Raw genomic sequence first — 21,258 nt, forward strand, 5'->3', positions numbered from 1 at the left:
AAAGGGAGGGCAACTTCCATCATTGTGTTTCCTCACCTTGTTTTACTGTTCATAGAGTGTACCACGGCACTATATGTTATTAATAATTTAATGGTTTATTGCCTTTTTTCTCCTTTTTAGACTATCGGCTCCATGAAGGCACACTCAGAACATGTTTTCTCTTGCACTACCAGACTTTAGAACAATGTCTGCCATACAGTACTTATGTGTTTTGAATGAATGAAACAAAGTTCTTGCCTTCTGAAAAGTTAGAAATTCAATATACCCCACTTGGCTGGGGTGGGGCAAAAACAGGACAGCTAAATACAGCAGCATCGGACCACACGCAGGGCAGTGACAGCAATGCTAAATCAGGACACAACCAGAGCAACAGGGCTACCATTGCAGCACCCTGTCGGTATTTACACACTTTTCTCAAGAGATCTTCACAACAAACCTGGCAGGTAGTAGATGAGGAAACTGAAGCTCAGAGAACACCGGTGGCTTGTCCAAGGCTACAGTATGGGGTGACAAGGGAGCAAGGGGAGGGTCTGCCTCTAATCCACGCCCCTCTTCTTAACCACTCTACCTGCAGCACTGCACGGCCAGGAAGGGTGCGCCTGCGTGTTAATGGCACAAAGCTGAGTCAGATACAGATGACTGTTTTTTTTTTGTTAAAAGGATAACTTAAGTGCCGTTGTAAATGATGAGTATTTGGTGCTAACTAATAAGATGACAATAGCTACCACTTTTTGAGCACTTACTATGCTCCAGAAACTGAGACATGCATATTTCTAGTTTATTCCTCTCCTGGGAGGTGAGTATTATTATGCCTGTTTAGCAGATGACATTAAAAAAAAGTTAGCAGGTAAAGGGCAGAGAATGGGAGACACTAGAAAATGATTTCTTAATCCCTTTCTTAACGCTAAAAATCTCTAAGTCTGAGCAACACCCTCTTTGTCTCAGGGAAGGGATGCTCCAAGCAAATCTTTCTTGCATGCCAGACACTAAACACTCAATATTTCTTATCTCGTCTCTCCAGACCTATGACCTAGGCACTGTTATTGTCATTCTTGTTTTACAGATGAGAAAACCGGGTTGACAGAGGTTAAGACATGCCCAAGGCCACAGAGCGAGTGATGGAGTCAAGAACAAGTGCAGAGCCAGCCCATGGCCTAATCCTTCTAACCACAGGAACACGATCTATGACGCCAACCTTTCCACTTTTTCTTTTCAATGAAAAGTGCTGGAGTTCTTATTGAGAGGGGATGGAACAGACTTCAAGCTCCTAGGACTGGCCCACTTCCATGCAATGTTCTCATTTTATTCTCTTGAAATAGTCACTTTGCACCTCCAGGGGCCGGGGCCCAGCTGGGCACAGGGCATGGAAATGTGACCAAGACTGCGGGGTGCCCGCCCTCAGAAACCCTGCAGTCCTGCCCCTGCCTGCTTGCTGGTAAGAACCCAATCCCGTCAGGGCAGCCCTCGCCCACGGAGCCACTTTCTCCGGGCGTCCAGGTGCTGGCGGGCTGCCTCTGCCTGCTGGTCGCCTGCATGAGATTTCATTCTTTGAACTCCTTATTCAGCTGGCAAGGAAGCCCTCGAAAGTCACAGATGTTTCCTCGCAAGGACAAGAAACGGCTTACACTACGACCTCTGCATCTGCTCCTAAGCTGTGACTCATCTGTCTTTTGGGTCATGGCCATAGTAACACTTCCTTCTTATTTTATTCCTGAAAGAACAAAACTGGAAGGGAATACTCCATCCTGGAGACAAGGGATACCAGCAAGTCATCCCAAGATGATAAAGCACGCAGAACAGAAGTACACGCGTTTCTGCACGGGACTAAGAACATTCTGGAACTGTTTCATCAGACTCTTCCTAATTCATTACAGCGAAAGTCTAAACGCAGGGAGAATAATTGGGAGACGCATAAGAAAAAGGTGGGAAACAGCGAGGGAGAGAGGAAAGGCAGAGAAATGGCGAGCACACAGTCTGGTGGGGACTCAGGATGGAAAGAACTTGGAAATTATCCAGCTCTGCCACTCGCTGTGCACTGGAGTACCTCAGCCACAGCCACCTACAGCCATTACTGTGTGCCAGGCACTGCACTAAATGTCCCCATTTACAGTCGTTACCTCGAGTAATCCAGTGCCCCCTGTGAGCTGTGTAAAGTCGTCACCAGCGTCCTTTGCAGCTGAGAACACTGAAGCTTAGTTAGGTGTCAGGTAAAAGAACACACGAGTGAGTGGTGCTCCTTGGAAAGGAGTCCTAGTCTGTCTCTGCCAGCCACACTCTTAACTACTATGTGCCTTATTTCTAGAGTCTTACAGACACGTCTATACTGAAGGCTCCATTAAACAGATCTGACTCTGGGGGAGGAAGAGGGGGTGGGGTGGGGGAGGGGCGCAGAGGAGAGAGAAAGAATTATCAAAGAATTACAAAAGAGGAGAATCTTGCCAGGGGCTCTGCTTTCTGTCCAGCCACATGGTCCCACCTCCCCTCTCTAAAACCCAGGCAGCAGGACCCCCGGAATGCCGAAGCTACTCGGGAACTGGATGCAAAGCCCCAACCCGTTTCCTCCGGCAGTACCTTAGCAACAAACACCCTCTTAGTGACAATGCTCTAGTGCCAGTGGCAAAGGAAAAATACGTCCAGGGCCCAGATCCATTTTCACAGAGCAATTAGTAAGGGTGAGTTTGGAGCTGAGCAGCAATCCACTGCTAAGCGGCACACTGGGTGATGCTCCATGCCAAGGCCAGGGAACTTAGTGTGTCTGGAGACCTTCTAAGCAGGGCTGGGAACTGAGGGCTAGAAGAGGTTAGGTGTGCGCTGGGTGTAGCAGATGCCATGTGGAGGTAAGATGGGATTTCCCCCCAGCCACAAAGGAACCATCACTCAGGCCTTACAGGTCACATCCTCAAAGTCCTGCCTTCTCCCTCAAAGCCCATCTGGGCTCGTGTGATGTGCTCTACCACCCGGTTTTTAACTTTATTTTTAAATTTCCCCATTTTTCCACTTGTCCAGGCCAGTATTTCTGCTCTCCAAGCTCTTTGAAGGCAGACATGTCTTTCCAAGGCCCAACAAGCAAGGAGGTTCCTATTAACTGGTTCCTGATGACAACAATGTAGTAAATGTAATGAACGTTGACAGATATCTTCTTTAGAATTAGGCTTCATTTCACTTGTTTTGCGACAAAGGCAAACAGCTGCAGCCCAGCTTACTTTCACTATTTTGCATGAGGGATTTCAAAGTCTTCATACAGAATCCTAAAGAACTCATCCTTGAAATCCATCCCATGCCATCGTGGATGGATTGAGCTCTTGGGACAGGAGAGGATGGACGGGAGGGGGAGGGGGAGGAAGTTGCCAGAGAGAGTCCATTCCCTGCAGTCCAGGGTAGTGGCTACAGCTCATGATGCAATTCAAACCCTGACCACGTTAGGAAACTCAACCTCTATCTGCCTCAGTTCTCTCACTCAAAATGAGGATTAACAATAGCATTTACTTCATAGAGTCACGGCCAGGGCCATGTCTGGAATGCAGAAAGCACCCAAATGTTAGCCATCATCATCATCTTCTCAAGAAGCTCAATCTAGTCAAAAACAGATTCAAGTAAGGGAGAAGCAAAGGCCAGCCGGCTGTAAAAATGGCAACCGAGCAGGGAGAGCTCCAGTGTTTCCTGGAGGCCAGACCAAGATTCTTGGTTTATCTAGTCGTGATTGTCTCGTGTACAGATGGACACCTTCAGTACTCAGGGCTGCACAGCCACCGCCAGACTTTATGAGCGTATGCTGTGTATATCATTTTTATTTAGGTATAAGATTGTATATAGATGCTAAGTATGACTTTAGAAGCATACGTATTACATTAAAAATATTTTCAATCGGTTTATCACTGTTTCTCAGCGCATAATACCCCTTCTTGCAATTACGTGATGGATTCTGCTTCCAACAAATACTCTATGTCTTAAAGTCTGCTCTCGATCTGTATTTCTGATGTCAAACTCCATCAAAAAGCTCTGCCCCTGCATGGTCTGTGTTCCAACTTCCTACAACACGGCTCTGCACTGATGTAGAAGGTTCCACAGGGCACAATCAAGATTCAGTTTCTACCAAAAATTGTTCCTCCAGTACTCCAGGTGGTGTGGGACCCCATCCGGGTGCCAACCCACACCGATACTCCACATGACCTGTTCCCCGCGCCAGTGTGAAAGCCACCAGGAGGAGGTCAGGCTTCCTTCAACTGTCCCCCACACTACCCTGGCTCATCTGAATCCCGTTCCCAGGTTTATGAGTTGCTTCTCCACTTCCATTTTAAAAGCACACTTCTACTTTGCTTTTCTCTCCAAGTGACAGGTAGAAACCCACGCCCTGTTTCCTTCTACTACCGTGATTTTGCTTCATTCGCTGAATTTCTAAACCAGGGTTGATATAAGGACTACAGGGAATTCCTTTCAAACCATCCTTTTTCGGTGTTTCTGAACCTCTAGCAGAGCCGCGGGGCAAAGCACGTCATCTCCCAGGATGAAGCTGGGGCAGCCTCAGGGGTTTGCATCCCTGAACCAAAAGAAGACATCCAAGTTCCCCTTCCCCCAGGAAGCCTTCCTCAAGCTGGGAGTGTGGTGGTGCCCTGGGCAATCTCTCCACACCTGGGACCACACAACCTCAACAGGGCTGAGATGCTGCAGGGAGCTCCATGGGAGCACAGGAGGGAGCGCACAGCATCTCAGTGCTGAGCAGGCTGGCCCTCTCCTGCCGGCCCAACCAACTGCTGCCCAGAATAAACAAGGACAGGCCTGGCTCAAGTTGTCACCGTACTTTCAGAAGAATTCGGGCTATGGCTAGAATTCTCATCCAAAACATGTTTTTCTGTAAGATATGCTTTAATAGCGTTCTATTTAGGAGAAAAATATCATGATCAACACGATTATCTCATTCTTACAAATCTGTGCCAGATCACATTCAGAAGGCTCTGTCTCCCTTCAAGCATGACCTTAACCCTTTCTTCACTTTAAGGGAACGTTCTTGCCAATGCTTTTGTAACTAACAACTTTGCAGCAGGCCCTCTGGCTCCTCCCTGCGTTGTTCACCATCTGGGCGCCTAAGACCCCTGGTCGCCACGTGCAATGCTGCCGCCTCCTCCATGGAGCCATTGTTCTCTCTCTGTTCCCAGACGGCAACTTCTTTTCCCATCCCTCAACACCATTGTTCCCATATCTGCTGCCAAACTCTTAGGGTTGGAGTAATAGTAAAAAGCCTCGAGGCAAATTACAACCACAACAGCTGTGTTTACTAAGAGCTACAAATGAACTCATCCCAGCCCTATTAGAGCCAGGCGGGCAGTGATTCGGAACCTTCCAGAAGCGCCCCACCCTCAGGATGTTCACAGGCTGCCTGAGCTTCCCACTTCCCAAGCCAGCGCTGGCTTTCGCAGGAGATCCAGTACTGAGCATGGGGGTTCTCTTTTCACCCACCACACGTTCCTGTGTTTTCTTCTCACAGCTGCGAGGATTTGTACTGAGCTGGTCCCACCAGTCCCGCACAGCAGGCACCTGGCTGGTGGCTGCCATGAGGACGCCAAGAAAACTACTCGCCACCCCAAGCCCTCCCAAATGCCTCCCTAACCACCAGGGACAAAGGACTAAAATTCTGCCATTCATCACGTGAACCTTTGTACCGAGAGTGGCCTGTCTGAAGTGTAAAGGTTGCGGGAAAGGAACAGCACCCAGGAGAACGCCACTGACCCTCACCTGAAGGTGCACTGCCTCTCCTAAATGTCTCCGAGGCTTCTTGCGTTTTATCACCTATAAAATGGACACATGCCTCGCAAGGCTATGAGACGGTGCTTTATAATATCTGAAATTCATGCAAATTATTTGCATTCCTGGGTTAAATGGCAAGCATGCTCGAGAGAGATCTCAATGGAACCCACATCAGAGGTTTGCACCCTTGCGTGGATTAATTCAGGCGATTGGATTGGCTGTTACCATGGAGATAAGGAGGTGGGCCCCTGGGGGAGGGGTCACAGAGGTGGGCAGTTGTACTGGGAAGCAAAGGCCTGGAGCACAGGATGTTGCCTGGGTAAAACAAGGGTGCAGTGAGTGCCTTCTTCAACGCGGGGTGGTTGCTGGCTATATGGCAGCCACATGCCATGCATGGAAAGGAAGTGATGTGAAGGTTTTTCTGATCTAGGAAAATTGGTGGCTACCTAGCAGCACAGTGTTTCCCAAACTTGCCTGTTTGGAGGACTTGCTGGAACATACAAATTCCCAAGACCCTTCCCTGGAGAGTCTGACTAGAGGAAGCTGAAAGGCCCTGGCATCTGAATGTTTAACAAGTTCCCAGGTGGTACTTAGGATCAGGCAAGTTTTTTTAAACACAGACCTAGATTCTAGGAACAAACTTTAGCTTTCCCACATTTCCTTGGAACACAGGCTGGAGATCATCTCAGCAAAGACTCAACAAATCAGTGTTATTCCAAAGGACCACACCAGGTTCCCGGCTGGACCTACAGTTAAGCCACTGCTTGAAAGTGTAGCTACGAGAGACTCTACTAGTTGGGTTCTGAGGAGGGGTTTTCACTTGCAGGTGGGAGGAAGTCTAAAGAGACTATTCCATTATAACAGATAACAGAGCAGGAAGGTGACAGGCTCCAGGTCCCAGATGCAGGTGGGCTGCCATGCATTCTTCCCATCCACCCCAATCCCCAACCCAAAGAAGAAAACTGTTGCAAGCACAACTCGGCAGAAGCCACAACAACCCTTATCGGGACTGGACTGTCAACTGGGAAGTGCCCATGGGCTGGGCTCTGACGAGGAGGAGGAACTTACAGTCTATCATAGGGATTTCAAGAATTTGGGGTTCCTGCTGGAGCTGCATGTCATGGCCTTGATTTTCCTCTCTGCCTACCCTTATGCCTCAAAACTTAACAGGTGACTGGAAGGATGACGTGGCCTGGAACATGGCATTCATGATTCCACCCACAGTTCCTTTCCCCTCTTAGGAGGAAACCTATTCCCTCTCAAAGCACCAGGTAAAAAGATGGCTTCTCCCTGGACTTCCTAGTGCAAGGGCTGCAAACTCAAACACTGCTGGGGCCAGCCAGGCCCTGGAGATCAGAGAAGGCTCCAGCAGGACTGCCATCCCCAGAACAACCCATAATCCACATATGGGGCGGCCACCACTTGGCTGCAGACAATCTTGGGCACGTGGGAATGACAGTCCACTTTGCCACGTCACCTAAATTTTCAAAAGCAGCTGGCAACTCTGGCGTTTCAGACGAACCTTCCCAAATGGCAGATTTCTCAATTTAAAAAAATATTGTGCTGACGAAACATAAATGTCCGAGAGGTGGATTTGGCCTGCGGGGTCCCAGGCTGTATCTGTTGCTTTAGACACAGAGCTGTGCCCTGAGGAAAGTACCTGTGGGCAACATTTTCTTCTTGATGTCGCCAATAGATAAGCTTTTCCTCCATGGAGTGTTCCCTCCTGCTCCCCTCACCCGGTCTTTTCCACAACACAGAATCCCTGAGCTGCCAGGGGCCTTACGACTCAGACAGCGCCACGTCCCCTGGCATTCGTGATACTCCTCGGGAGCCCCGTCAATGTCCACTCAGCTGACAGCAACAGGGGTTTAATGGCTTCCCTGGTGACACGCCTCAGTTTTAGACAACTCTGCCTTTGAATTATGCCTCCTCTCATACTCCTTGCAAGCTCAGCTAGTTCACTCACAGCCTATCTGCTGTCCCTGTGGGGTCATGCGGAGCCAACCTGCCTCCTCGTTCTCTGCCACCCTTCTGAGTCCTTGCCCACCCCCAGCCCCAGTTAAGCCTTTTGTTTCTCGGCCCAACACACCAGCTTCTTCCATCAGTCTTCACAGAGCACAGTTTAAGTCTCCCCATATTGTAATCCTTCCAAACAGGCTCTAATTTACCCAGATAATCATACTAATAGCAAGAAAAACAGACATTAATGAATACCAGGCCTTGTTCTAATGGCTTTATTAGCTCAGGTAATCTTCACGAGAACCCTAAAGTAGGTGCCATTCTTACCACCCATTTTGCAGATGAGAGAACAGAGGCACAGGGAGGCTAAGGGACTTCCCTGCAGTCACAGCTAGTCAGTGTAGAGCCAGGACTGAACCCTACCAGTCTGGTTCCAAGGTCCATGCTCTTAGCACTCCAAGACTCCAGGTGGGTTCACCTGCACAGAGGATGGAAGGGGACCAACATCCTGAGTGCTGGTAGGAATTGGCACCATGCTTGGTGCTTTTATTTTAAATTATTTCAGAATATTATGGGGGTATACAAACACTCTGGTTACATAAATTGCTTTGGCACCACTTGAGTCAGAGCTACAAGTGTGCCCATGCCCCAGACAGTGGGCACCTCGCCCATTAGGTGGGTGCTTTTACATGGGTGGGGAACATCAGCCCCTTCCTTCCACGTGTTACGCCTCAACTGAAAGGCCACCGTCAATTCTTGGCAGCATTCACGCTGTTGACCCAGCTGAGCTTACTGTTAATGACTCCATTAAGCCTCTTCTACACACATGGATGTTAACTCACAGCAACCCCATCCCTTCCTTGGCCAGTTGGTTATATGGACTCTGGGCCTGGCCCAATTATCACCCCACCTCCTCCCCTAGGCTCCCTGTCTGGCTCTGCTGTATTTCTGGTGGCCCATAAAGTTGTCTCGTAGGCTATCTCCTCCTTGCCCTTGCTCTTGCAAGAATTAGAGGAGGCCAAGGAGGAGTTTACATTATAGAATCATGGGACTCTGGAGACCTAAACAAAAGAACATCCAGTGCTCTGCCTCATTTTACAGATGAGGAAAGTGAGATCCAGAGGGCAAATGACTTCCAAGGACAGGCAGCTGGAAAGTGGCACAGTTAAAATGAGAATGTGGGCACCTGCTATCCCCACCCAGGGCTCCTCCCATCTCTTCCAGATTGTCTCAAATCAGCGTCTCCAGGCCAAAACAGGGGCACGAGGAGGAGAATGTGTTCTCTCTGCCACGTGACAGACTCGTGGGTCTAGATCTCGGACAGCTCGCTAAAACAGAGAGCAGACCACCAGGAAAATGAGATGGGGAAAGGCTGCCCCAGGGTCCTCTGGGCTCCTAGGTCCACATTCGTCCCTGCTCACATACACTTGGCAAACACTGACGTGCTTACCACGGATGCCACACAGGGTTAAGTTGTAGTCACCATGCAGCCAACACTATTTCTGCAAAATCCTTAAGTCTCCTGGACCGTAGCTCTTGGAATCTTAAAAGCTAATGATTCATTTCTGGTGTTTCCTTTTGCATTTGATTTCCCCTCTGTTCCTCCCCTGCCTACCCCAGGCTTGTCCTTGAATTTGGGGAAAAGGCTCTGTGATATGAGTGCACTTTATCATGTGCCAGGCACAAAACGAGCACAGGTGGCTGCCTGGCTTGGTGAGTGGCTGCCCGCGAGGGGCTTCCCATCGCCGCTGATGCATAAACTCCCTGGCCCTGGCAGTGCAGTCTCCACGGGAGCGAGACAAGGTCTTTTCTGATCGACTTGTCCCCCAAGAGAAATAAACTGGAAGAAATATATTAGTACTATTTGCTAATTTCTAACGCTCTTCTGGTTGGAACCAGGACCAAGAGCTGTGATCACATCAGAATTTCCAGCAAATCCAATAAAACTGATTCCAACTTTGTTATTTCAGAATATATGCCAATTTAAACTTCAGGTGGATTTAAATTTATCTGGTTTATCTCTACATTATCTGGTAAAAAAAAGTCTCTGGCTGAGCAGATTAAAGAATAAATGAGATGACAAGGCTTACCTGCTTATAAAAATGCCTTCTTTTCAAGGGTTTCAGTATGTTCTTTAATTACAAAGGTCTTTGGTGGTTCATTTAAACAGTGCACTAAGAGCAAGTAATTCCTACTACCAAATAAAATGGCATTTCTCCAAATGACTCCCATTTCCAAGTTTGCGTTAATTTAAACTAAGTCCAAGTAAACCACATTAGCGAGCTAGTTTTTTGAATGGAATTCTATCTCAGATTCAGAACTCACCTAGTCTACAGACTTTTAAGATTTATTTTGGGTTATTTAAAGTGTTTAACCCCTTTTCCCAGTGAAATCTTACTGGAAATCCAAATCTATGCCACAGATAAATCAGAGCTGCTCTCGTGGGGGAGGGCCCATCCTGTGTGGCTGCCCTTTGACCTCCCATAGTGCCTGGGTCCTAGGGCTCCAAAAAACACTGGTGAAGAATTACTGATCTCGTCGTCCAGGGGTGGCTGTCAAACCTTTCTGGTAAAGGGCCAGATAGCAAATATTTTAGACTTTGTGGGAACACATAAAGTCTATCACATATTCTTTTTTTTTTTCTTTTAGCTTGCAGACTGTGCAAAAACAGGTCAGAAGATGGATTTGACTCATAGGCTGCTGTTAGCCAACTTTCATTTATTTTTATTTTTTTTTTTTTTGAGACAGAGTCTCACTTTGTTGCCCAGGCTAGAGTGAGTGCCATGGCGTCGGCCTAGCTCACAGCAACCTCAAACTCCTGAGCTCAAGGGATCCTCCTGTCTCAGCCTCCCGAGTAGCTGGGACTACAGGCATGCACCACCATGCCCGGCTAATTTTTTCTCTATGTATTTTTAGCTGTCCATATAATTTCTTTCTATTTTTAGTAGAGATGGGGTCTCGCTCTTGCTCAGGCTGGTCTCGAACTCCTGAGCTCAAACGATCCGCCCACCTCGGCCTCCCAGAGTGCTAGGATTACAGGCGTGAGCCACCGCGCCCGGCCTATTTTTTAACAGCTTTATTGAGGTAAGTGACATAGACTGCACATACTTCCAGTGTGCAATTTTGTAAGTGTTGAGAAACGTACAGGTATGCTCCTTGAAACCGTCACCACACCCCAGACAGTGGACACATCTGTGCCCCCACTTTCCCCTCCCTAAGCAAACACCGATCTGCTTTCTGTCACTATGGATTAGTTTACATTTTCTAGAATTTTATATACATAGAATCATACAGTTTGAGTATGTATTAATGCTTTGAGGTCAGCTATATTGTTGCATGTATCAACAATTCATTTTTTTCTTTTTAACCAATACCTTCATTTATACACATAAGGAAACTGAGGTCGGAAGTGCCAGCCCCAAATCACACAGATGACAGTAGGGCTGGCCCAGAGCTAAGCCTCTGTCCTCCTCCTGCGGTGTCCTCTTCCCATGCAGTCTCCCTGCTAATCTCACCAGGGGTTTCAAAAAACTCTCCAAGCTTCTATGGGGTCTGCAGAATTTGCGTTAAGTGTAGCTCCATTCCTTTTCCATCAAACCTCCTCTCTCAGTCTCCCTTGGGCCACCAGAGAACACATGGAAATGCCCAAAGCAGAAAACATTCTAAGCGGTATCCCACGTTCCCCAGATAAATCAGTAACTTCAGCCAAACCGAAGGGAGATTCATTCAGTCACCAAGTAGTTAGTGAGTTCCTACCCTCTGCCACGTAGCGCTGAGAAAGCAGAACAGATTCCTGCTCTCATAGAGCTTATAGTAAGGAAGGAGAAACTGACAAGATAAACACATGATGAAAAATTATATAAAGGGAATAATCAGGGTACTGTGATAGGGAAGGGCTGCATCTGGCTGGGGGCACATGTGTTAGACAGGGTGGCCCTAGGGGCTCAGGTTGGGGTGAGCCAGGGCAGGCAGTGGCCACGAAAGAGGCCCGGTGGGGCCCCTGGGTGGGGGGAGTGGTGTGAGAGAGGCCCGTGGCCACAGCCCGGGAGCCAGAGAGACTAGGAGATGCAGAGCAGGCCTGGCCAGCCTGCAGAGAACCTCACCAAACCACGCCACCGAGGCTAGATTTCACTGTCAATGTAACATGTCCCAAATTTAAAATGAAGTCACCGGAGAATTTGAGTGAAGGAGTAACATGATCCAATTTACATTTCAAAAAAGATCACTCTGGCAGCTGCTGCACAGAAAGTGGAATAGAAAAGGGCAGGAAGGAGGGAAAAGTTGCATCACATTTCTGTAAGTTCTGCTGCCTGATTTCTTAGGCCTATAGGAAAGGGACTGCGTGTCATTTGAAGGGATGCGGTAAAACCACAAAGTCTTTGCGGTCTAGACAAAAGGGAGCTTTCCAAATTCACTTAAGACTGGTTGACTGTGGCTGCTGCCAGGCAGGCTAGATCTGGAGCAAGCCAGGCCCTGGGCTCTGGAGCCAGAAATGATGTGAATAGCTCAAATAAGGCCTATTTACCCCGCGGAACTGGCTGCAAAGGCTGTTGCTGACTCGGCCATCGTGTGGTGAGCAGCCCAGAGCCACATTTTACTAGTTACACCAATATTTGCCCAAGGCTCCTGCTGCACACATAGATCACTCAGGGACACCTTCCTTCCCAGCTTTAGAATCCTGCTCGAAACAGGGACCCACCCTCCAGGGAGCCAAGTGGCAGCAGGGAGGAAAGTGTCCAGGGGGGGAGGTCAGAGCCCGGACCCTGGTCCTGGCCTTGCCATTGCATGTGCTGTAGGACTTGGCCACGTCACCATGTCCTTGAGCCAGTTCCTCATCTATAAACCAGGATGGTCACAGAAGGCGTCAGCAGGCATCACCTCACACGACCGCTGGAAAGGGCTCCAAGAAGAGGAAGTGCTGCACAAATCTGAGGCCCTCTTTTATTATTAACACATTACTTACTAAATAAGCCCTGGATTTTGCTGAATGCCCATGAAGAGGTACCAGGTTCAGTGCCCGGGGCTTCATCTTTAGCACGGTCAGGATTTTAGCAAAGTCACACGTCATGCTTCCACGCATTGCTTGTCTATTAGTCTCAATCATACAGAATATAATTAAGAACCTCAAAACAAGCCAAAAAGATCTCTGGTGAGATCCATGCCAGGGACTCTTGACCAGTGTGTCCTCGTAGAGAGACTTAGTTTACTTGGAACATGGCATAGTTCAGGGGTCAGCAAACTGCTCACTGAAAACATCTCACTTAAAAGGCACATCTGTTTTCTGTGTGCCATTCACTAAATACTCTGGGATGGAGATGTTTTGGAAGAAGAAACTAAATTCTCACATGCTGTGCTGTGCTCAAGAACTAGAGAAGATGTCCTGAATTCATGCGAAAATTTTACAGTATTTTTCATCTCCTTGGCCCTTTCCCAGCACAGAATGCTGGAATGATGTAATAAAATGGAAATAACACCCTAGATTTTTTGGTTTTCAGGCAAAGAGGAACGTGGACATACTTTGTAATCCTTGCGCAATGCATGGTACAGGTACGAGGAAGGCTGAACACATGCAGAGCTTTAACCCCTCATAGTACGGAAGGATTCCAAATTGCCTGAGCAGCACGGTTAACACTTTCAGGACAGGCACAAGAAAGTCATCCTTTTAGCAGTGGTATCAATTTATCCAAAACAGGTGACCGAAAAGCTTTCAGAACCCATTTATTGTTTTGTTTTTCTGGGGCACCAGAAAAAGTTGTCAGAGGCACCTAGGAGGTGGCTGCACTTGGTTCCAAAGCAGGTGATATAATTTCAAGGTCAAGCCCACATGAGCGTGCAAGCTATCTTTCTTTAAGCAGCAGCAGAGGCTTTTCTTTAAGAGCCTGAGTCTTCCTAAAACCCATGCCACAATCCATGCACTTCACAGCCAAGCTGAGCATGAGAACCCCCAGTACGCCTTTAACCCAAGTCCTGCTAAAAGTCAGCTGGAAAATGCACCATCGATACATTTCGATGCAAAGGAAGCAAATGTGTATAAATTTGTGGGACCACCCTAAATCGCCATTTATTATCTAGCTTGATTTTATTTTACTTGAGAGAAGAAAGTATGGAGCAACATAAGTAGGAAGTAATTCCTACCCACCAGCCCGGGGTTTCTCAACCTTGGCACTACTGCTACTTTGTGCGTGGGGCTGTCGGGTGCACTGCAGGGTGTGTACGGCCTCCCTGGCCTCTGTCCACTGCACGCCAGTAGTACCACTGACCAGACCTGACAACCGAAATCGTCTCCAGATATTACCAAATGTTCCCCGGAGGTGGGGGGGGGTAGGAGATAAAACTGTCCATAGTTGAGAACTAGCTAATATACTAAGTGAAGATAAAATTCGAGCTGTTTATAAGAAAGGCTGCTGTGTGGAATTAACTCGGTCTCCCTGGAAATAGGCTGACCTCATCGCCCCCTTGGCACGGTCAGCTTCTCAGAGCGGAGGGGCGGGGCGCCGCTGTCCCGTTCTGAATGTGGGATCAGAAGAGCAGTAACAGGGAATTCTCTGCCCTGCACAGCACTTATGCTCCCACCGTTGTAGGATTTCTAACTTCCTTGACTGGGGAGACCCAGTAACATAAGAACAGAGTTTGTGACTATTCTGGAAAGTAATTCTTTTTTTTTTTTTTTTTTTTGAGACAGAGTCTCACTCTGTTGCCTGGGCTAGAGTGAGTGCCGTGGTGTCAGCCTAGCTCACAGCAACCTCAAACTCCTGGGCTCAAGCAATCCTTCTGCCTCAGCCTCCCGAGTAGCTGGGACTACAGGCATGTGCCACCATACCCGGCTAATTTTTCTATATATATTTTTAGCTATCCATATAATTTCTTTCTATTTTTAGTAGAGACGGGGTCTCGCTCTTGCTCAGGCTGGTCTTGAACTCCTGAGCTCATACAATCCGCCCGCCTTGGCCTCCCAGAGTGCTAGGATTACAGGCGTGAGCCACCGCGCCCGGCCTCTGGAAAGAAACATTCTTACATTTAGGAAGAGGTATGTTTTGAGGTCCCAGAGACTTCTGTCCTATAAAAACATTTCCTCAAAAAAATTATGGTATTTGCCTGCTGAGGCAAAATTCCATATAAAAATATTTGCATTGCCTGTCAACAAATCACACCCGATCTCGTTCCTTCCCCAGTGCACTCTGGAAGTCATCCCAGGAGGCCAAAGGGGCCCAACGCTTTCAGAAAACCTGGTGGAGTCTGCGGCCAAACACTCTCTTTCATCCAAGACCTCCCCGAGCAAACCGCCCACAGTCAGCTGCAGTCAGGTGAGTACTGACTACAGCCAAAATGACGTGAAGGCCACTGCCTTCCCCAGGAAGGGGAGTTGTCTACCTTCCCAGAACGCAGAGGAAGAGAATCACTTGGCAAAGTTTCACCCAGTGCTTAGCTCCAGAGAGACACCCACCCCTGCGGAGCCCTGGCTCTCAGAAGCAAGTACAAGAAGTGAAGGAAGCTGGAATGTGTCACTTCTGCCATGCAAAGAGTGAAGGGATTTGTCGTGCAGCCACTACCCGGATGAGCAGGCACAGCCCTGGTAAGAAAACCAAATGCAGAGCCACCAAGCCCTTGCACGTTCCTGTTTACTTCTAAGCAGGTCCCATTAAGCCCTGGGCACTTGGCTTGATTACTCCCTGGATCAGAGTTAAATTGAATTACCCAACAAGCTGCTTCTCGAGGAGAGAGAGATGCACAGGCTGACTCACCTTCCAGAAGTTATCCACTTTGCCATACACCAGGGACTGGTTCTGCCTTTTGATTTCATTGATGTGGTGGATGTCGCTCGAGTTCAGGTGCTGCTCGACCACGAACCCCAGGAAGCTGTTGTCTGGGGTGTGCGCTGATGTGGAGAGGAAAGGACAGGATTAGGGTCAATCAGCAAGAAGAAACAACAATTATAAATGCGACCCCGGCCATCTCACCATCGTTAAATGTTTTCATGTCACCTGCTCTTCCTTACCCAAGGGGGTGAGGGATTGCTCGCTCCCCCATGTCCCCAGCAAAACCTTCACATGGGAGTAATTCTCCCCAGGATGGATTAACCTGAACCAAATCCTGCTCTTTTTAGGGGAAAAATCCATCTGTCTAAAACTCATGAAGCTGTGCACCCTCCTCAGAGCCAGGTTACAGTCTGTCTCCCGGCAGAAACGCCCCCGTCCAGGTTTCAAAGGCCAGATGTGCAGGGAGCTGGGCTGAATCAGATGTTCCGCACGGGGTGGGCCCCACGGAGTCAGGTCTGGCTCCAGCCACTTGGGGACAAAACAAGCAGTGTCCCCCCAACCTTTCACCTCCTCTAAGAACTACTCGCCAATAACAGATGTAATTATGGGCTATATTGAGCAGGTGCCTGGAAAGAAGACAGAATAAAAGGCCAAGTTCCCCGGGGCACGAACTACTTCAAAAAACCAACCAGTGCAAAGCAACAGCGTCTACAGGGTAGACTATTCTGGGTTTCTCTCTTCATTTGAGTTCTACACCTTCTTTATTAAAAGAAGTTAAAACACTTGACTAAGGGGAAAGGCAACTTAACACCCTCCCCAAACATTTGTATCTTGTGCCGATAATTTTAAAGGAATGTCACCAGGAGGCAAGAATCAGGAAACAATTCTGTCTAGATTAAGCAGAGACTCCTTCCACCTTCCTTCTGTCCAGAGAAATGTCAGCGTTTCAGGAGACGGCCCTGCAGAGGCCGCACATGGCCGACACTAAATGAAGCAAGTGCCCGGCTTGACTCTGACCTGGATAGAACGGCTATAAATAACACGAAACCGAATTCCTCCTGGTCATTGAGAGACACTCGAGATTCCAGCAAGTCCACACACTGTAGTGTTAGCCACACGCGTTCCCAGGTGGGTGAACGACAAACAGAAGATGCTGGTCCCTGCAGCTTGTCCTGGCTCCCAGGGCTGAGGCGCCTTCAAGACGGAGGGAAGGGCAGAGGCGGGTGGGCCTGCAGCCTGGGCCTAGGAATCCGATGCCGCGGCTCCACCCTCACCTGCCCTGCAGGCAGGGGAACGAGACAAGAGGGCTGGCAGGAAGCCCTGGGCTGTGCAGGTGCACGAGCTGCATAAGCACTGTGCTGTCACCCTCTGTCTCCCCAGCATCTGCCTGATGGGGGTGACAGAACGAGGAGATAATAGGGTTGTGGCTGGGGACTTGTGTTCGGTCTGGTCAATCTGTTATTTCATTTCTGCGTTTTTGAACAAGTGCCCAGAGGCAATGGCAATGGCTGCAGTTGGCTGAAAAATAAATTACGGAATAAATTCTACCGCCAGCAAGAGGCGATGGTTGCTTTTTTCCCTTTTTGAGGAGCTGAGGGTGGGAGGGGATTTGAGGAATACAGGGGAGGGGAGGAGAGCCTGTGTGAGTTCCTGATGTCATTAGGCAGCTTAAAATATCTCTTGGTAAAAATTTCTGTTGATTCCATGAGTTTTGAACTAGAATCTGACACTCTATACTTGAGGATCGTGTTTTCTATTTTCAGGAAATGTACGAGGTGATTAAAGCTCCGTGCTTCAGGCATCTGTCTCCACAGTTCGGGTATCTGGTCCCTTTGGGGGCACTTAAACAAAATACTCTGGCATGTGAAATACTCAACAGGTCTCATTTTACGTTATAATGTACTCAGGTATAGTCAAAAATAAAATGACTGCTAAACCCAAAAAAGAAAAAAAGCACACATATGTACATATTTTTGTGTTAAAGATTCCCCTAAGCTTCTAGCTTGACAGTGAGAGGAAGGGGAAGAAATAATCTAGTCAAAACACTAGGACAGTGGGCTTTGCTGCATTACGACTGTAATTTGATACTAAGTCAGCATTGATGCTGTATGAAAGAATGGAGCACACATCCAAGCTCTAAGTCTGCATCCACACACTTTAACTCAACGCCTGTCTCCCCTTGCGAGATGTTCACTTGGAGATCAATAAATAGCCTACAAGTGCAGTTTAAGGACCGCAGGTGAGACTTACGGAGACTTACAGGCAGTGCTTAAATGGCACCCCGTGTTTGATGGGCCGAGGTCTGGGCACCAGGCACACCTCTCCACGTCTGTCCCCCAACAGGTGACTCTCAATTTGCCACGGGACACGGAGCCTCGGCACCATGAGGGTTTGCTCAGCTGCGACGTGTCCCCGCAGGTGATTCCGAAGTCACCACAGGCCTGAGTGGTTTGCTCCCAAGCAGCTGGCCACCAGCCGGTGCCTGCTTGGCAATATCCGCAGAGAGCGCCCTGGTCTTAAAACAAGAGTTCCTAACGTTGCTTATAATAAATCAAAAGCCGTTAAGTCCAGACTGATGCTATCTGAAATGACCCTTTCGTTGAGATCAAACCTCAAACTAAGCTTTCTCTTTTGCTCTGTTTTAAGATGAAACACAGACCTGAGTTGTGTTGGGAGGGTTTCAAAGAAAAGGTACTTACATTTCAAGGTAAATCAAAGAAATCCCATCATAAATGGGATGCAGGAAATCACTCCATCCCAGAAGATAAACGAATGTGATTTTTTTTTTTTTTAAAGCTGATGTTTGAGTTCTGACCACGTGCCAAGTTCTGTGCTAAGTGTATTACGCTGACTCTTTCATGTTGTCCTCATGACCACCTTATAAAATGTTTGTATAGATGAGAAAGAGTTAAACCACCCAGGTCTCCATGCTAGGCAACGGCACCCCTGGCATTCAGAGCCAGCTTGGCTGGTGCCAGGGCCCAAGCTCCTTAAGTCATTCTCCTATACAGCCTGGTAGTCTAAACATTTTATTTTCTGGACCCTGTGAACTATAATAAACCATGCTTCTGAGGAAAATAATGTTACAAGGTAGAACCAAAATACTTATGAGAGACCCACAATATCTGCATAGTGTGACCTCAGTTTCTCGAGCAACTTGTGCCAGGCGTGTGGGACCACAGTGATCTTTTCACATGATACAAACTGCCGGGGATTTGCCAAACATTAACAATAATCTTAAAATAGCTTAGGACAAACATCTTTTCTTATTAAGGCCCTATTTTAAGCACTTTGGAAGCACCTATTTAGAAATGATTACGAATCAGCTTGATGTGTTCCCTGAGCAGATTACAGTGATGATTACTTTTAAGAAATACTATTAGCTTAGCTTGAATAATTCAATGACGCTTTGGAGCCCTTTTCCTACAAATCAGGTTACATGCTAAGTATTGATGAGTCACAACCTAAAGATGAGTTTCTTCTTTCAAGGAGCGTACCAACTACTTAATAAATGAAGTATATACTATGTATCAAGCAGTAATAGTGTCTTCTTTTAAAACACAATTCAAAATGTTTAAGTCAAATTGACCTTTCCTTCAATTGCATGTCTACGAGGTCTGTTTTTTCTAGAAGTCCCAAACATCTCTGAGAATGCTGTGTATCCCCACAGCACCTGGTCACCAGGGGCAGAAACCCCAGCACCAGCCTGGCTCGCCCCTCGGCCCCCAGGCAGCCAGCAGGTCCCAGGGACTTAGCTTCTCAAAACCCATAAATTCATTTCCTCTTCTCCACCCTTCTCAGTTCAGGCCTCATCCACGCTTGCCGAGGGTTCTGCAATAAACAAGCTTCTCTTTCTCCTAAATAGAAGTGGTTTTATTACATTTCCTGATTATAACAGAAACATATCCTCGGTGTAAAACTTTTTCAGATTATAGAGAAAGATATAAAGGAAAAAAGAAGTTATCCACCATTTTACCACCTAGAAATAACCACAGTCGGTGGGCTTTTTTCCCCTAGGCTTATGGATTTATTTTTTTATCTTCAAACTAAAGTTGGATCCTACCACACTACTCTTTTGTAAACTTTTGTTCACTTACACAATATGCCATAGATATCTTTCTATGTAATAACCACAGCTCATCACACTTGTTAAAACAGTACAGTACCTCACAGCCTGACGTGCCCGGACTCACCCTGGACCCGCTATGGCTCTGGTCTGCCACCCTCTCCTTGTGGTACTAACCACCCCTCCCCCAAGCCATGAAATTCTGCTCCCAGTAGGTGGTTGGGGTGGTGCCACTCCCGACCCCGACGGCCCCCCCGCCCCTCCACATCTCCACAGATGGACACAGAGCCCAGAGGACTCCACCCAGCCATGGCTCAGTTGAAAGACAGGTTAACAATCCAAGTCCCACCACTCAGTTTTCTCCTTGACTAGTCTGAGCTACTACGAAAGTCAAGTCTTTCTGCTACAGTCACTAAGCTGGTAGGGTGGAGGTCTAGGGTTGCAGGTGGTTCCCTGTCCCCTATGATGACAGCCTGCTTCAGAATGACACCAGCCCAGAGAACTGCAAAGCTGAGACTGGGGGAGGGGGCAGAAAGGGGGAGAAAGAAAGAGAGGGGGAAAGGGGGAGACGGGTGACGGGGAGGGGGGAAGGGGGGAGACGGGGAGAGGGGAAGGGGGGAGTAGGGGAGGGGAGAAGGGGGAGAGGGGGAGAGGGGGAGAGGGGGAGAGGGGGAAAGGGGGAGGGGGAAAGGGGGAGGGGGAAAGGGGGAGGGGGAAAGGGGGAAAGGGGGATATGGGGAGGGAGGGAGAGGGGGTAGGCGAGGGAGAGGGAATGGGGGGAAGGGAGGGCGGGGGGGGAAGGGGGAGAGAGGGAGAGGGAGAGGAAGGGAAAGAGGAAAGGAAGGGGGAAGGAGGGAAGGAAGGAGGAAGACGGGAGGGAAGGGGGAGAGAGGGAGAGAGATGTCTTCTGAACCTGAATCCAGCTAAAGCCGGTTTCAACAATTCCCAGTGACAAGAGCCAACAAACCCTGTGACGAAGCCAATTTGACAGAGATCCTATCTAATACACCCTACCACAAGACATTTAGGATGTCTCCAATTTTTGACTACTTAAATCAGTGGGTATCATCTATCATGGCACCCTGGTAAACTCTGCAGTGGGTGTCTGAGCAATCTCTGTACCTACAGCCTTGCCTCTTTGTCCCTTCCTCACTGTTCCCCAACCCCAGTCCAGCCTCCATGTTGCTTGACAAGATATTCTTTGAAACAAGTATGTGACCATAGCAGTTTCCTGCTGAAAATCTTCATCTTCAGCATGAAGCAGGGCCCAGCAGAGCTGGCATTCCAGCTTCATTTCCAGACACACCCCACTGATACCTCCCTGTGCTCCACGCTGACCTACCTGGGCTGTGTTTCTCCATCTTATCTCATGCTGGCATGTGTCCGGCATGTCTATTGCTACCTCCTCCCTCAAAGACTGAACTCACATCACCTCCCAGTTAGGGGATTTCCTGAATCCCCAAGACTGAGTGTGCCCTTTCTTGGCACCCTTAGACCATGCAAAGATAGAGCCCTTATCACACATGACTGTCTCCCCTAAGGCACTATATGTTCCCTGAGGACTGAGCCATGTTTTATGTATCTGACTGCCCAGAGCGTATTAGGAATTGAGTAAGTATTTTTTTGATGCGTGACTAAGTCAATGATGAATGCTTAATTAACTAGTATGACTGACTTTGTAGGTAGGTCTGCACTAGTAGGCAGCAGAGGCCACACCTAAACTACCCACCT

General features: G+C 48.2%; 1 protein-coding gene across 1 annotated transcript in view; it reads right to left on the reverse strand.

The window, feature by feature from the left end:
• Nucleotides 1-21,258, reverse strand: part of MGAT5 (alpha-1,6-mannosylglycoprotein 6-beta-N-acetylglucosaminyltransferase) — a 196,523-nt gene that overhangs the window by 63,759 nt on the left and 111,506 nt on the right. The window contains exon 10 of the mRNA XM_069473322.1: nt 15,447-15,580. Within this exon, the coding sequence (XP_069329423.1) occupies nt 15,447-15,580 (134 nt within the window). The remainder of the gene's footprint in view (nt 1-15,446; nt 15,581-21,258) is intronic.

Source organism: Eulemur rufifrons, chromosome 1 (assembly GCF_041146395.1).
Source record: "Eulemur rufifrons isolate Redbay chromosome 1, OSU_ERuf_1, whole genome shotgun sequence".
In the NCBI taxonomy this organism is placed as follows: domain Eukaryota; kingdom Metazoa; phylum Chordata; class Mammalia; order Primates; family Lemuridae; genus Eulemur; species Eulemur rufifrons.